This window comes from Agelaius tricolor, unplaced genomic scaffold (assembly GCF_023055355.1).
Source record: "Agelaius tricolor isolate 1412-34295 unplaced genomic scaffold, bAgeTri1.0.p SCAF_3, whole genome shotgun sequence".
Lineage (NCBI taxonomy): Eukaryota > Metazoa > Chordata > Aves > Passeriformes > Icteridae > Agelaius > Agelaius tricolor.
The window spans coordinates 49,334,400-49,352,294 of NW_027269263.1; the positions used below are offsets into that span (position 1 = coordinate 49,334,400).

Consider the following 17,895-nt stretch of genomic DNA (forward strand, 5'->3'; position numbering starts at 1 on the left):
TTTGTGACTTAAGCCTACAAATACAAAAAAACCCAATTTACCTAAATATGTTTTCCTATGTCAAATGGGATTTTTTAACTTACTCTATCTGTCATAAGCCATTACCTTGGTACTCACTTTGATGCCTTGCCAAGGTTGACCTAGAATGCTAAAAGGAATTAAAGAATAAAGTAGGTATTTATTAAAAGGCTTCAATGGATACACCTTGGGCAATACAAGAGCTAAGCCAGGGCTACACCCAAGTTGAAACCCAAAATGGTCACAAAATGGACCACCAGTCACGAGGTCTCTCACTTTTATAAGTTCTAGTCCATTTGCATATTGGAGTTAATTGCCCAATTATAGCTTTAGGTTATGAAGTCCCATCCTTCTTGTTTTTCTTTCTTCAGCCCACATTGTTTATGCTCTTGGGCCTGAAATTTGGATCAGTTGTCCTTGATCTCCAGCTAGAAAAGGAATTGTTCTGTCTAGCTACTCTGTGAAGAGATTTTACCATCCCTTAATATGAAGCAGAGAATCACACACTACAGCAGTAGAGAATCTGAAAAATACAAAAGCTAAAACCTAAGGCATCAACTTCCCCAACTTAATCCAAAAAGCCATGAAAATAAGCCTGATCCAATTCAGTAAGCCTGCTTCAATTTCTAGGGAGGAAATTTTTTTTTTTTGCCACACTCTCTGCCCCATACAATTCTTATGCTTGAATTAGAAAGTGTTCCATCAAGGTATACAGAGCTATTCTTTAATTCCACAGACAAGGGCGCCCTCTAAACTAGATACATGTCAAACCTTTCCACAATTATAAGTGAACACATGCTGACTTTTCCAATTACATTAAAATGAATATTTGAAAACGTTATACAAAACCTGCTAGAAGGAAAGACAAGAATTTATGTGAAAGACTGTTAACTTTAATTTCTTAAGAATTTCCATATATCAAATATTTGGAGTTTTGAAGGTTGATGCTAGTATTATTCCTTTTCCCTGCCTAACTTGTCATTTTCACCACTGTTGCCTCAATAAATACTCACACAGTTGACATTTACCTCTGCCTTCCCATTAAAACAGAGGAGAGTCATATGTCTGATGTGGTTTGCATCAACCATTTCATTTCTTATTAAATTATCAGGAAAGTGCTTTCTTTTTGCATTGATATAATAATTAGTGAATTATGCCCTATATGAATTTACACACACTTCATTCACCATTCATTTCCTGCTATTCTATTTTTGGTTCTTTTAAATTTTTAAAGTTTTGTGTGTCAACCAGAGACAAAAGTAATTCTTTTCATTCTGCCCCGGCATTTTTCTTCATTATTTTTGACAAATGTAAGTTGATCTTCTTAGACTTGTGGAATGCAACCAGTTCTATCAGATCTGTAGATGATAACAAAGATTGATAGTGCTTCATGTAACAGGCCACAGCATCACTGAAGGGCAATAACAAACGTTAGAAGAAACAGTCATTAAAGGTTATATTGAGAAAATGTCAACATTTTTATGCCAGTCACACAACAATCACAATCAGTTTATTGTGTTAATAAATAAGAAATCTACATTTTGAAACATATACTTTATTGTCTGTGAATTCTGATGGTTTGTTTACCATTCAGAATTACTCATTTTTAAGAGTGAAAATGTCTTAGTGCTGTAATTATTGCAAGATTAAAATAGAAAAAGAGCAGTCTTTTGATAGGTAAACACATCATCACTTACCTTCTCTGCTGATTGGGCCGTACCAAAAAAGATTGGAATAAAAGCTAACCAAATTATGCAGGTTGTGTACATAGTAAATCCAATAGGTTTTGCTTCATTGAAGGTCTCTGGAACCCCTCTTGTTTTAATAGCATAAACAGTACATGTGACCATCAAGAGAATACTATATCCAAGGGAACAAATGAGAGAAAGATCTGAAATGTCACATTTGAGAACTCCTCTGGCATTTTCTGGTTCAAGTGTCCTCTGCTCTCCATAGTCTACAATGGTATGTGGTGGATCGATAGCAAACCAGATGAAGACTCCAATAAGCTGCAAGGATATGAGGCTGAAAGTGATCACCAGCTGAGACGCTGGACTAATAAATTTGGGAGCTGTGACAGATTTTTTACCTTGTTCAAATATTCTGTGAATCCTGTTTGTTTTGGTGAGCAACGCAGCATAGCTGAAACACATGCCGAGTCCTAAAAAGATCCTTCGAAATGAGCAGACCACTGTATCAGGAGCTGCAATCATTAAAAAAGTAATGGAGTAACAGAGAAAAATCCCAGTCAGGAGCACATAGCTGAGCTCCCGCCCAGAGGCCCTGACGATGGGCGTGTCGTTGTAGCGGACAAATGTCACAATCACAAAGGTGGTGGCGATTATCCCGAGAATAGCTATGAAGACAGGCACGATGGCCCAAGGAGAATGCCACTCCAGTTTGATTATAGGGATAAGCTGGCAATCCGTACGGTTGGCATTTGGCCTCTTGTTAATGGGACAGAGTTCACAGTTGAATTCATCCACCTGGTAGTGGTAGCCCTCGCAGCGCTCGCAGTGCCAGCAGCAGGGCACTCCCTTCACCGTCTTCTTCCTTTCCCCAGCTTTACAGGGCAGGCTGCAGACAGATGCTGGATGAGTGTGTTCTCTGTTAGCCCACTGCATATCTTCTACCTGTGGGTATTAAAAATTAATGAGACTTCTATTTTCCTTCATTTATAATATCCTAATCCTGGCCACAGGTTTGTCATAAATCACTACTTGCTGACAGCACAAATACAGTTTACCATAATAAGAAACCTGTTTCTTTCCCTTGCACTGACTTTAAAGAAGTGTTAAATGATTGTGTCCAATAAATCATTTATGCCACAGGCTTGATGAGTGTCATTAGTTTCTATTTACCTCTTTACTGCTGACCAAATTGACATCTGTAAAGATATTTATTGACTCCAGGCTAGTTTAAAAGCAAAAAGCCTCATACACAGTTCTGTAAAAAGTTAATCACATGCAAATATAAATATCAGTAGTTCTCAAACATTTAATTACAAAATAAGCCTATTTTCAGAGTGAGCTTCAGAGCAATTTCTGGTACAGTAAAGAAATAAATTAAAATCTCCATGCATCAGCTCTAGCACAACAAAGAGTTCCATGGTCTGTGATGCCATCCCTTCCACAAATGTGGATATTTTATACTTTTCCACCTTTGATGCCTTGAAATACTCAAAAGTATTTTGTTTGCATTTCTAGAAGATTAAAATAAATATATACTGCTTTCTGAATAACAATGGAAAAAGATGTCATGACTACTGCCTTAGTTCTCCTGATATAATAAGTCCAGGGATCCTTTTGTAGCACAGAACAATGCAATCTTGTTTTAGAAATCCCAGCTTTCCCTGCAGCAGCACATTAGCAAAATATACTTTTTTCATTCACCTATGTATTCTTCCTGCAAATGCCCTGCAAATGAAATCTGAATAGTGAACTCCTGAATTTAAAGAATTTCCTACTTAACGTTATCACTCAGCTTGGTGCCAGCTGTCCTTAGCCCACCCTCATTGGGCCCCGTTCTGCGGAGGTCACGGAGAGTGAACCAGAGCTGAGGGTAGAGCAGAGCCCCTGGTGGGCAGCAGAACCCCTCCTTGTTGCTCGAGGCCCCACCTTTCATTCCTTTGTGAGGTGGTGAGCACTCAAGGACAAAGCACTTTCCTTGTTCTTGCCTATTAAGTACTCAGCACTTTTGTTTCATTTGGAGGCTGTATTCATAAGAGAAACAGCAGTAACAAAACTTCAGGCGCCAGGAATGTTTTCAGTTCCCTCTGGAGGAGGACAGAATGAGGACAGCTTATAAAAAGGGGTAATTTTGGCCTTTAAAGTTTATTTTTTCAGCAAGTTTTCAACAGACTTGAGAGGCAATCACAGTGTAGCATTGCTGGCCTTATATGCCTTCCTCAGAGAGCCAGAGCACCAGTTACAGCACTGTGAAGGGTGAAGAAAGCAGCAACAAGCAGCCTGACTCCTGCTCTCCTCTGTGCCCCTTCGGTGCAGGACTTTGATGTTCTCCACTCCAAGGGACCACAGAGTAACAAGGAGACAAGAATCACTCATAAAAACAGCTCTGTGAACCCTCAGGGTCACTCGAGGATTTCAGTGGGAGGGGATCTTGAATCCCCAGAAGTCAACCAGATTTTATATCAAGGATTGTGATGACTCTGCAAAATACATCATCTGGTGACTGTGGAAAAGAAAATCATTTAAGCACTTAGCTTCCTAAAAAGCACAAGAATAACCCAGTTTTGTATGAAACAGCTTTAATAGAGCTCCAGCAGAGTACTTGGTACACTAAGAAAAAAATCACCCCTATTACAATCTCCTGGTTTTAATCACTGAAATCCTAAAAGTCCACATAACACCTTATTGTTTCATCTACTGGATGTGAGAAAAAACATGCTATGATGAAATCAGCATGATAGTGAAGGCAATTTGCCTTCCCATTGTTGCTAGGAGAATAAATACAAATCTTGTGATTTAGTCACACACTACAATAACAGGGGGCAACAGTAAACCATGGTCATTAATCCAGAATTGTGGATAAATTTGGAATGACTCAGAAAACCACAGTACTACATATTGGCTAGATTATAGCACAATACAGAATCACCAGGAGAGCAGACACCTGACACCACCTTATCCAGCATAGACTTAAAATGGCATGGACAGGCAATATCTCATCCAGCAGAAAGCCTGACAGAATAAAGCTTAGCTGTCCCAATTTTAAACACATTTGAATTAGAAAGGTGAGTTATACCAGATCAGTATTTAATACCATGAGTCTACAGAGGGGGTTTTTTGGCATTAAGCATCCTAAGGTCACATTTACTGTATTGTGAATCAATGGCTTAGATAAGTACAGAGAATTCCCTTTTGTCTTTTAGAGCTTCTACTTTACTAAAAAGAAAATTTAAAAATTAAAAAAAAAAAAAAATCCTTTAATTTTACAGCTATTTACAATTTCACATACTTTCGCCCTGACAGTATTTTAATTGACTAAAAACATGCCTAAAATCTCTTAATGGTTTGCAAAACATTAAAGTGCTTCAGATTACACCTCACATTGACAACAACTGATAATAAATTCCTACATCTGAAGCTAGCTGACAAATATTGATATATGTTTTTTCACTCTGATACATCTGACACAGACTAAAAAAGATAATTTCCAGCATATAAATTTATATAAAGTTATGAATGTTGAAAAAACTCACTGGATAAAAAATTGTTTTCCCTGATAAATTAACTATTAATGTAAACACTATTGACTGGTTAGCTATAGAAAAAGTCAAACAGAAATTAATCTTAAAGCATAAAAAGTTCTAAATCAATGTAGAAAATAACCAGAATGAATGGCTGAGGTAGGCGGATTTTACAAGGTTTAAATCCTATGTTTTAAAATCTTGATTGTCCGGATTAATTTTCTAGGCAAAAAACCACATGTAGGATGACCTAGATTTATCAAAAAGCTTTAAAAAAATGTTATGAGTTTTTGTTCATTAGTTTTGTACTAGTACAAATAGTAATAATGTTGTACTACTATTTAAGAAGAAAGAGGAGATATAGTCCAATAAACCTTGGCCAGTGTTTGAAATTGAAAATTGCTTCAAAATACTTGTATATCTGAGAAAATTCTGGCATTGGGGGATGAAAACTCTGGAAATTTGTGGAAAGATGGAATTCTCCCATGAACACAACCATCTGACAACTCAGTTTATAGCTCCATTAACAAAAAATGTGCCACAGTAAGAATCAATCAGCAGAGCAAAACTGTTAATTCTGAGGAACTGATGATAACATTGGGCTGTAGTTGAAATTAGAGTCTGAAGAAGAAGGTTGTATTGACCTAATTTTGACATAGTTCAGTGGGCTTCATTAATGAAGATTAACTGTCCTTCTGGAAAACATATTTTGTTTTCATTTCAGCCAAAAGCAGCCCTGTTCACTTAGCCCAAGACCCGCTCTACAATGAGCGAGTGTGCTAAGTGGGAATAATTAGTAGATTCCTTTCACTAGCTGACTCTTGATTGAAACCAAAATGCTGATGTGTGTATATCCTCAGACTGCTACTTGGACAATACTCTAGAAGATAGAGCAGGGGAAACTATACCTCAGAGTGAGCACTGTGCTTTTATTACACTTGAAAAGGTCTATTAAGGGTTTCTGTACATGCAGACCTTAATAACTGAAAAGTCATGTTAATTTTGGTCATCTGGTTCACTCCCAGCTATCCACAACCTCCAGCAGTCTTTGCCTGTAATGTATTTTTGAGCTATTATTTTGCATAATATAAAAGTAATAAGTAAATTAAGTACAAATCATAATTACAATAGTCTTAAATATCTATCAGTTTTTTCACTGATTGTATGCATCAAAGATTCCAGTTTCTTGAACTTGTGCAGAAGATTCACCCATGTCATTAATTTTCTCTCTTTATGAGCTAGTACTATTGATCCCACTTCTTCTCTGAGATTAACTTTATACAATAAATGACAGCAGGAACTGTTAAGAAACTACAAAACAAGGGAGGATCATTTAGGAACATAGAACAAGGGACAATTATAATTTTCAGAGCTATTGAAAACCTGTAATAGTCAAGCTTTAAAGGGAGTTGCTGGATGCTCATCCTCTTCTGAAAATCATAATTTTTTATGTAGACATAAACACTTAGCAGTGGAACTTTCAAAAGTGCCAAGGGGAACTTGCTCAATATAGCTAATTAATTTAAATGAGAGTTAAGTGCCTTGTCTGTTTAACTGCTTTTGAAAATCCCACTATGCTTCCATCTGCAGTTTTCGCAACAAATATACTTCGGAAAACTTGCCCTAAAGTGATCCAGAAGTTCAAATGTTATAAAACTAACTTCAGGGGATCTTAACTTTAGGCACACATTTCTAAAGATTGTCATGGGGGAAAGAAACTGTCAAAGAGGCCATAGTCAGACAAAAGAAACACAGAAAAGAAGGTGCTTTTTGACATTGAAAAAGGATTGAAAAATGTTTGGGTCTGCAGCATTCTTTATACTGCTCAGACCTTACCAAGGCTGAGCAGGTCTCAGATTGTTAAGTAGCCTTGGGTAAACATGGTTTCTGGAAGATTTATTTTGTCACCTCATTTTCATGTGACATCTTCTGGATCCAGTTCACTACAAGGCAAAGTTCATTACTAAATCTATGTGATATCATCTAGCTCAGCTGGACTGGGATAGCCTAGCTCTGTACCTAGTATTAGTAATGGTTTAAACATTATCTCAATTTCATTCGAGTAGCTTCTCTGAATTTGGAAAATACCTGGTTGATGTGCTATCATGAAATACCTCACATTTCCCCAAGTTGTGGTTCCATTTCCTACTATTCCAATACTTGCCAGTGTGAAAACATCAGAAATACTTTGGCAGCATATCTGCAAGACGTGTATTCATTTGCTATGAAATGGATCATGATACAAAAAGAGAATGGCTTCATTGCTATTTCAACAGACATAAAAATCATCTCTACATGAGATATCTGCCTGATGGGGCTGCAATTTGCTTTAATGTGCAGCTTTAAGATTCAGAGTTCTCTAAACCATTAAAATACAGACAAAACAACATTTCATATCAAAACCAAATAAACACCTCTGTCCTTCATGAACATTGCAAACACAATTCCCTCTAATATCTAATAATAGAGCTAAAAATTATTGATGATCTTGGCTAAAAGAATACAAGATTGACATGATACAGTACAAATAGCACATTCACATTTCTGGAACCTACATTCTTCCAATTACCAGGCAACTCATTTAGCAATGTCATTTAGCAATGCCCACAGCAACTGGAGAAGACTGATCAAAAATGCTAATAGGTCAAATATAATTTCTGAATTATGTGTCCAATATATATGTACAAAAGCATTCTGTCTCCTGTTCTTAATTATCATGGAGAAACTTATTAGTTACTTAATTCAGCAACCCATGAACAATATAAAGACACCTGGACAACCTTCAAAGGGTTTTTTAGAGTACATCGCTTGGGTAATATTTAAATGTTTCTGATTACGCTATATTATCACTTGCAGGAATTTTCATTTTTCTTTCAAATCTTAGAGCCAGATATTCATTTAAAAAATGAAAAATGAATGTTTAATCGTCTTGTTGTAACAAATGGAATTATGTGAGTTCTGGACAGAGTAATGCAAATGGTAATTATAGGAGTTGTGGGAGCAGACAGACTGTAGTCAGTTAGCCAAGACTTTCAGTAGGATCAGGAGTCTTATATATAAATTCATGGGACTTTTAATAGATATTGAGATTCTTAGCTGTAACAATGACAAAGAACTGAAATAACACCTCCAACTATCACTAGGATTTTTCTTATTTCTATCTCAAATTCCTGAGAGTATTTACCTTCTGACAAAAAAGGCCCATCATAGAAGTATAGCAAGAGAGAGAATTAAGGGAATTTCATCCAGTGTTTGGATTTTTAATTTGTCTTATATATCTATTCTCACAGTAAAAGTTAAAGTCTTTAATGTACCTTGTCCAATCAAGTCATCCAAACCTTTAAAACCCAAAATTAAACTGAAATTGTTCAACTAAACAAATTCACTTTGAGTCTAAATATAATGATAATTGCATTCTGTCTGCCAGATAGACTTATCCCATTAGAGAAAAGCTGGGTGTACAAATACCTATTTAAGCAGGCATGTACAGAAGGGAAATAATCAATGACAAAAAATACTATTTATATTAAAATAAAACAAAACTGAGAACTACTCCAGATTGCCATGCCAGTATAAGATCCCTATCATTTCCAAATTTGCCATAATTGCTGTAAATTATTTATATCATTCACCCTATACAGATGTTTTTTCTAACAACTGAGATGTCATTTCCCTTAATTTTAGGCATAGATATTCCAAGAGTTCTGCAAAGAACATGGAATTATATATTTGGTTTTACCATGTACTGGCTGAAAACTAATGCAGTCTTCTATCAGTTTGAGGAGTCTGAGAAACCTTGATGAGTATGAAAGGATCAGGCTGAAATACTACAAGGCAAATGATTTTTTCTCTTTTTCTTTAGGATCAGAAGTACAGGTTGTTGAAAGAATCCAGATGGAAGCTGATTTCTCCTAACTGTAAATTCACCAGCCCAAATTTCCCCCTAGGGAAACCAGTTACCTCTCTCACAGCTTTCTTGAAGGAAAAACAATTAAATTTAATATCATTTTTGTTTTAATAGTTACATACTATTTACATGTATAATTATTTTTATGCAAGTGTGATGAAGGAAGGAAGGAAGGAAGGAAGGAAGGAAGGAAGGAAGGAAGGAAGGAAGGAAGGAAGGAAGGAAGGAAGGAAGGAAGGAAGGAAGGAAGGAAGGAAGGAAGGAAGGAAGGAAGGAAGGAAGGAAGGAAATATTCTTAGTGGTGCAGCTTTGGTCTCTAAGCCAAGACACAGCCTATATGGCTCTGATACAATCTGAGTCCATGACCTTGGGCAAATTATTTAACCTTCTTTAATCTCAATCTTTCAGTCCACTGGAGAGAAGCTGTTATGCAGACAAGAGTGGAGACACTTTCTATGAAAATGTGGGTAGAAATTTCAAGTGGGGATGTTAGTGATGTCCATCTCTTAGGTTTAGAAGGTTTTTTTGCCCAACAGTTATAGTTTAGAAAATTTCACTAAGACAACTTTTACTTTTAAAACTGAGCAGTATATTTTCAAAGAACCAATACCAAAAATATCATCATAGTTCTGTGCTTTCTCAGCATGTCATAATCTTTCTTGTCATCTTCTGTTTTCAGAACTGCAATATCACCAAAATCTCTGGAATTACTAAAATAAAGAGAATGCATTTTTATTGTTCTGAACATGTTAACAAGTCATTCTCAGTTAGAGAAAAATACTTACAGGGAAGGATGCTCTAAGGTAATACATAAAAATTTAAAATAATGCTATTAAGAAATATAAAGATTCTTATGTTCATAAATAGAGAAGTTTAAATACTTGTCTTGCTTTATTAATGCAAATATGTTATTTAGTGGGCTGATATAGTAATTTTACCTCAAAGAAACCAACCCATATAATTAAGTCATATAATTACTACTGCCTGCTGAATACTTACATAGAGGAGCACACTGTGTTAGCCTAAAATGGGGAATAATCATGCCATGGTATCACAATATACAGAGAGTGTTTATTAGTGCTATACAGTCTTAAACTGCTAGCCTTTATACGGCTTGGGATCTAGTTTACTTTTTGCTTTTTAGCTGTTCTTGGCTTGTTTTTGTCTGGTTTTTTTTGTTTGTTTGTTTTTGTTTTGTTTTTACTTCTACTTTAGTCCTCCCTTGATTTGGTTTCTTCTGATTCTTTCAGAATTGCTGGCCCTAGCAGATACTTGGTACACAAAGGTAGGAGGAGCTGTAGTGTAATAACTTTAATTTGCCAAACAAGAAACATTAATATGGATGGAATAATTGGGAAACATAATTTTACTCTCAAATGCCCTGGGGAGTAGACAACACAAAGTGCATGATTAGCAGGTCATCAAATAAACTACTGTTACTGCACTGTGTAACCATCAAATGGAATTTTACAGAAATCTAGTAGGCACTTCTATTCAATATATGTAATTTATTTTTTTCTTTACTGAAAGCATGAACCACAATTACTTTTCAAGCACTTGCTTCTGAAGATAGCCTCTTTATTTACAAAGGAGACAAAAAATTACCCCCAACCAAATCAAAGAAGCCAAACAAACCAAAACACACCACCACAGAAACATCCCATTCTAGATGACATTGGCAGACTTCAGATTTTTTGAAAGCTCTTTCAGAGATCTACTTTCTATATTTTTAAAACATATAATTAGTACCAATGTATCAGACTGAAAATCAGGTTTCCAAAGTTATTCTTTATGCAGACCACTTTCACATAGACAATCTCTCTTGCATATCCTTACCTAGAGGGCCCTGCTGCCCTTACATGTCCCTGACATGCACTTGAAGAGAATTTTATGAGCATTTATAAATAAAACTCATGATGTACGCTCAGGGATTGAAGTCATTATGCACTACCAAAAGCAGACTGGGCCATAATTTTTCATATGTAATTAAACAGGTGTTTAAGAAAAGACTGGATGTGGCATTAAGTGCCATGGTCTAGTTGACAAGATGGTGTTGTGTCATAGGTTGGACTTCATGATCTCAAGGGTTTTTTCAATCAGCTTAGATGATTCTGTGATTCTATGTTCACAAACACTCAAATTAAAAACAAACTAACTAAATTCCCCAAAAACTTGTCAGATTTAGATTTTGAAATAAATGGGCTTTTGAGAGGAAATCTTCCACCATCACATTTTTTGTCAACTGATTGGTTCTGATCATCTCTAGTACTAAGGCTCTGTGAACCATAGTGCTTGAAATACTTTTTTACTTCCTGCAGTTGATCATGCAGAAATAGCCTGCAAGCATACCTTAAAAAATTTAGTGTTTTGAGAAAAGGAGCATAGTTCTTGCAAAGAGTTTTTTAACATCACTTTCTTGTGCCTGAAGAATCTTCTTCATTCTTCCCAAGGCCCATCACTAGCCTAATAGCTTAGCTGCATTTCTTGATGAAAGTTTTAATACCCATAACAAACATGCTTCCTCCCAAATCCAGTTCCTTTAGCTACAGTTACCTAAATTAGAGCTGGATTGTCCCAAGCCCAGTGCTCCATAGCTACTGTGTTTCCCTCCAATCTGTGTCAGGTGCCTTTCAAACCCAATGGTCCCCAGATTCTTCCTCACTTCACAGCTCAGCATAAACAAAAGGAACACAAGGGGTTCAGCGCAGTTGCCATTTGAATTTAATATAGATTCTTTTTTTTTTTTTTAATTTTAAGACTATATCATTTCATAAATCCCATTTGTTTCATGAAAAATATTCACCATGACATGATTTTAATTATTGTATTGGTTAAAGGTGAGTTTATCAAAACAAAGAGCTGTTGTCCCCAAGCTCCTTCATGATGGGCTGTGAAACAAATGTACTGGGCTAAACCTTCGGCTGATTTAGTTCAGCCCAGTAAGTTTTGTACCATTATGCTAACAAGTTATTATTTCTTAAGGGGATGACCTGTCACAGTTTTTATCTTTAATACTTAATTATTTTTAAAATAGAAATTAGCCAATCACAAAAACCCTCAATTCAATAAAAGAAAAAGATGCTGATAAGTTTGTTTATGTCTTAATCCTCCCCCACTATTTTTAAATGGTTTAATCTACCTCCTATTTCTTGATCAGAGCAAAAGGCGCTGTGTGCATGAAACTGAAAAATGAATGGTCCCAAATTCCATCCTGCAAAACTCTTTCTACAAATTAATACCAACAAAGATAATATATTCTTTTTATTCCTGCTCTGCTCACAGACCAAGATGTCAATTGCACTAAGGGCTATACAAGCCTACAAGAAAAAATTATGGTCTCAATCCCAAAGAATTTACAGTCAAACTATAAGATAAAGGAGAGCAGAGTATTGGCAGAATAGAGAACAGACCATCCTAAAACTATTAAGGCAACACAGATCAGCATGATCAGCCATCTCGAACAGGGGCTTTTTGAGGAAATTTTGTCCAAAAAGATTTTTAACGAGGTAAAAGAAAGAGGAAACCAGGGCAATTTTGTATCTATTTACTGAGCTTTCATCCAAGCATAAGACAGACACCATGAAGGCATTGGCTTCACCAGTGACCTCTCAAAGAGTAACATAAAACAGAGCTAAAATATCCTGTGCATCTTAATTTCTAAAAAATGTTTTAACAAAGTGATGCACTCGAAATTTTGGGAAACGTTGCCCTCACTTCAGCAACCTTCATTGACTCTGACAGAGGAACAGGCAAACTCAGCTGAAATACAAGGATCAAATTTATTTACTTGTCTGAAAAAAAAGAGGTACTACATACCTAAACTGTTCATGACACATTTGTTCAACCTGTTTTTAGGAAAGAAAAGCTGTAGTACACTATGCTCTGAAGCATATCAAACTCTAAACCCCAGAACAGTACTTTAAGATGGTTTCCCACTTCAATGATGCATATCTTATTTTCCAGCTCTTCTTCATGAAGAGTCATGCTAAAGACTTGGAATTTTTAGCACTACGTAAACAAAAGAAATCACACTAACCCTTTAAACATAGTTCCAGACAGGAAGTAAGACCACATACACAAGTGTGAAAGTCTGAACTAACTCAGAACAGGCAGAAAACAGACTGTATTTTATACTGAGATTTCCAGCAGCAGAAGAAGAGCTTTTGCTGCCAAGTTAGTGCTGTTGCTTAGAAAGAAGAGTCAATAATTAAATTTAAAATTCTGCAGAGAGACCTAGTGATCTGGAAGGAACAAAAACAAGCAGGAAGAAGAAGTTTAAACTACAGAAAGTGCCACACAACATGTTTAATCAGGGGGGAAGAAAGAAACCAAACCCAAAAATATGTCTTACTAAAGAAATAAGGGTGAAGATTTTCAAAATGAGAGAAAGCGAGAGGGTTTCATATGGACTAAAAATATTGGGATTTATTTTATAATATTTACAGAACTGAGTAGATAGCAAGCTCTTGAGACTTTATGGGGAAATATGGAGAATTTGAAAATGGGAAACCTAGTGCTTACATGCTGAAAAGGGAGGGAATGAAGAAGCCAGGGAATTATCAATCATTCATTTTGACTTGGATTCCAAGAAAAATCCTGAAAGAAATAAACATACACATTTCAAAAACACAGAGAAAACAAACAAGACAAGTAACAGCCAAAAGGGATCTGTCATCAATGGGCTGTCACATTTCCTTCAGTGAGAGGGTAACAGGCAATGTGGGTGAGAGACAAGCAGCCAGGTGTCATTTATCTTAACATTAGAAAGATTTTTGACAACATCTCAAATTACACTCTCAGTCACAAGCAACCTAGTGAAACAGATTTAGCCCCTAAGGGCTAGGTGCAAATTATGTCAGAAAGCTGAGGAAAGATAAATTTGTAGTTGATTTACTGTCAGAAGGGAAGGGATGGCACTGGGTGTGGTCTAGAAAGGTCTATTGTTAGTCTGCTATTATTCAATATTTGTAATAACCACTCATTTTGTCTGGATCATAAAATAGAGTATAGGGTGATCAGATTTGGGCAGTAACACTGGGAAAGGCTGAAGTCATGCTGAAGGTCAGAATACTTATTTCAAATGATACTGCAGAGTCTGAAAAAATGAAGCATACCATTCAACAGGGACAACTAGCAGTACATTATGGGTCAGGAAGGACAGAGGTGGCAGCTCTGCAGAAGAAAAAGAGATCTCAGGGCTCTAGTAGATTGTGATATATTGAACCAATGTTGTCCTGTTGCAAAAGGGGCAAATGCCAGATAAATGCAGATAGATACAACAGTCTTCTCCCTCTACTCTCTATCATGACTACATGAAATTATGTTTCTCCTGTACTCTGCACTAGTGAGACTGCAGTCAGAACACTTTCTGAAGGCTAGGTCATTGTGTTTCCCTTTGAAGGAGAATCAAATGGGGAGTCCAGAGGAAATCTGCAAAGATCAGAAGCACATCTAGAAAACACGATCTATGTGACTAAATTGAACAAATTCCTCTTGTATAGCCTGAAGAAATAACATAGCCTAGGAGGTAAAACAACAGTCCTCAAATACATGAAAAGGATGAGGATGTGCACGATGTACACTGAATAAAATAAGCTTAAATTATAGCAAGAAGGAGTAAAGTTAGGTATTCTTAAGACACTTTGGAGAGATAAGAGTAGCTAAAAAATGAAAGATAATGCCTTCAGAAGCTGCAAAGTCTTCATCCTTAAAACAACATAAGTGTAGAAGATGTTAACTTTATCCAAGGGCTAGAGAGTCTCTTGTGATCCCTTTTGCTGTCTTCTATAATGCAAAGGCAGATTTCAGGTACTAAATATTTTGAGAACAAATAAAAAATATCATAACTAGGCTAAATAAATAGGAAAATAGAAAAACGTCAATGTACTCTCTTGGCAGCTAAGTTCTTTAGGCTGTCTTTTGCAATTTTACAGAATACCTATTTAGGAAAAATATTTACAAGGAAAAAGTAAACAAGAAATTGTAATGATCCTACTTTTCCTATGTCTTGCATAATTAATAATGCATTTTAAATATTGTATGGTAAATTGCTTTTGTTTGCAGTGAAAATGTTTCTCTAAGTGTTAGGGAAAGAAGGTCTAAGTAAAAGAAATCACCACTGCTGCAATAATAAACTGTTTCCCACATAAGGGAACTTCAATCAGTTTGGGATATATTAAGCATCTAGCATGTAAAAAAGTCCAAATTGGAGTCCTATACATGAATGGAAAACAGGCAGAGAAGTTGTCCTTAACTAGTAAAGTGATGCACAACCTGAAGCAAAAGAAGATCCTAAATAAAGAACCAGGTTTATAACTCCATAAATCTTTCATGACTTTCTTCTAGAGCTCTTGCTAAAGACTTCTAAAGAGTCTTTTATTCAGCACAAAACCAAGTATAGGAGTCCAGTTGCTTCTATGCTTCCCAGCATTTGCTTAAGGGATACAGGACATTGCCTCTGAGGGGATTATTAGAAGATCAAACCCACCAAACAAATGAAAGCCAGAAAACTTTAGAAGTGATGACCCCATCTTTGAATCACTGTGCAAAATCAGTATTTACAGCTCACCTGCTCCAACCAGCCCAGGGCAGCCCAGTACTTAATTATCCTCATCCTTAGAATCTTCTAGCATGTCTGCATTAGATATCTCACTGTAATTCAAATCCACTACTTCTCCTTATAGCCAAATTAACTATGCCTAACATAGTTCTTTTCCTGAATAATCCTTTCTGTATTGGAAGAGATTAACACAGCCCCCCTCAGTGCAGTTTTCTTCAGACTAAACAACCCTAGTTTGCTCAATCTTTCCCTAAAGGCATACTTTTAGATGGCTGATCATTATAATTGCTTGCAGCTGGACTCTCTCCAGCTCCTTTACTTTTCAGACAGAAGTCACAGTTCTGCTAAGGAGCTCACAGCACTGCAGAAGAGAGAACAGATCAATTGCATCACAATTCTAGGAGTTCCTTGCTGTAATGGCTTCTGGTGATGCAAATCAGTTTACCATTCCCAAGCTATTGCTTAGCCTTAAGCCTAAGTTTTTCCATAAAAGGGGAGTTACACCTCAATTCCTGCAGTTATCAAAAAGGGCACTGCAATCCTCCTTCTTTGACCCAGTCATTTCAAGCATATTTTATTGACATATTCAACACTAAATCTGTTTACTCTGAGCTGAAGTTACAATTAAATTAGCTATACATTCTTCATTTCCTGTGTTAAGATGTATTAGTATCACCATTAAATCTAGTGATACCATTTTGGATATTCAAAAAATAATTCCCTATCTTTAAATATATTTTTTTAAATAGTGTTTGGGGGTTTATCCAGATGAAAAGTCCTGGATAAATATTAGATTACTATCCTGAAGTAATTAAAATAATATTAGTGCAAGATGAAGAGAATTGCAGCAAAGCAAACAGAAAAAAAATAATCATACACTACTATTCTGCTAACTGCTGGTTATTCTCTTTCATCATATAATAACTATTGAAGGCCTTTTTCATTTTCCATTTAATGATTGTTAATTTTGTGGTAGACTTCCATTATGTAACACGAATGAGCAATAATTAATTTAATAATTTAATCTGCAATTTTTGCTTTTAAGGACTTTTAAACAATTTGCTTCAAGCTTTAAAGGGCAGCTCAATTATCAAATTACAAGACATATGTAAATTTCAGGGTGGTGTCAATGCTAAAACACACATTATCTTGTACCAGGGGAGTAGCTAACCCTGCTCTGAAGTCCTCTATATGAATTCAAAACTCTCTGGGAATTCATCCAAAAGCTCCCGATTTTTTATTGCTCTATCACTGCTCACTTTTTTTACTGTGAAAGAAAGAATAATATTTTAAAACATAAGTTCTATGCTTGTCATTCCTTTCCAGTTTGTCAAAAAAAACAGGAATGCTCTTGGTCCTGTTGATTATGGCTATTCAAAGAACAATTAATTCTAATCATACCACTTTTACAAAGGATGAACACAAAAAGCTATAAAATATCTACCACCCAGTCAAGAATCCTGTGACAAATTCACAGCCAAACATACAACTGCAACTTCATGCTTCATTTCAGGAACCTGACTTTCACTCACACTTACAAGGTGAGAAAAAAGTCACTATTCATCCTAACTCTCAAGCAGAAACTGTTTCACTGGCAATTTCCTATCATTCTAATGAAGAAAAAATGGTTATCAAATTTCAGGACATTTTCCCAGCAGCTATCTTTTATCCATTTTCTTTTTTGTTTGGTTTTTTTTTTTTTTTTTTTTTTGGTTTGGTTTTTTTGTTTGGGGTTTTTTTGGTTTTTTGGTTTTTTTTTTTTTTTTTTTTTTTTTTTTGGGTTTTTTTTTGTTGTTGTTTTTTGTGGTTTTTTTTTGCTTTTCTATGGAGAATCAGTCAAGAAGTCCATTTCATTGAGGGGGGAAAAAAAGACTATTAGGACCAAAGTAAAAAAAACTTCAAAAGGAAGACAAGTTGTCATTCCCCTTCAGTTCTTCTAAGGTCATTGGCTCTTGAACGTAGGTTCTGTTTTGATTTTCAGTTATGTCTGAAATAGTTTCTGTCTAATATGGGCACTTCTGAAAATCATTTAATGCTCTTTTAACATCTGTATTCAGCCTATTTCTTCTCCATTACAAAACTTTTTATATCAATTCAACCCATAACCTTTCAATAGCATAAAATCCCAATTTTATTCCATGTTTCTTGTGTTTTTGTCTTGTATCCACTTCTCATTTACAGTAGCCTACTGTTTACTTATCT

At 35.8% G+C, this 17,895-nt stretch overlaps 1 protein-coding gene across 7 annotated transcripts in view; it reads right to left on the bottom strand.

Annotated features, from left to right (window-relative positions):
* The window catches only part of GRM8 (glutamate metabotropic receptor 8), a 315,531-nt gene that overhangs the window by 40,882 nt on the left and 256,754 nt on the right, over window positions 1-17,895 (bottom strand). For all 7 annotated transcript variants that reach the window (XM_071423785.1, XM_071423779.1, XM_071423786.1 and 4 more), the window contains one exon: window positions 1,716-2,651. In XM_071423785.1, coding sequence (XP_071279886.1) covers window positions 1,716-2,651 — 936 coding nt within the window. The remainder of the gene's footprint in view (window positions 1-1,715; window positions 2,652-17,895) is intronic.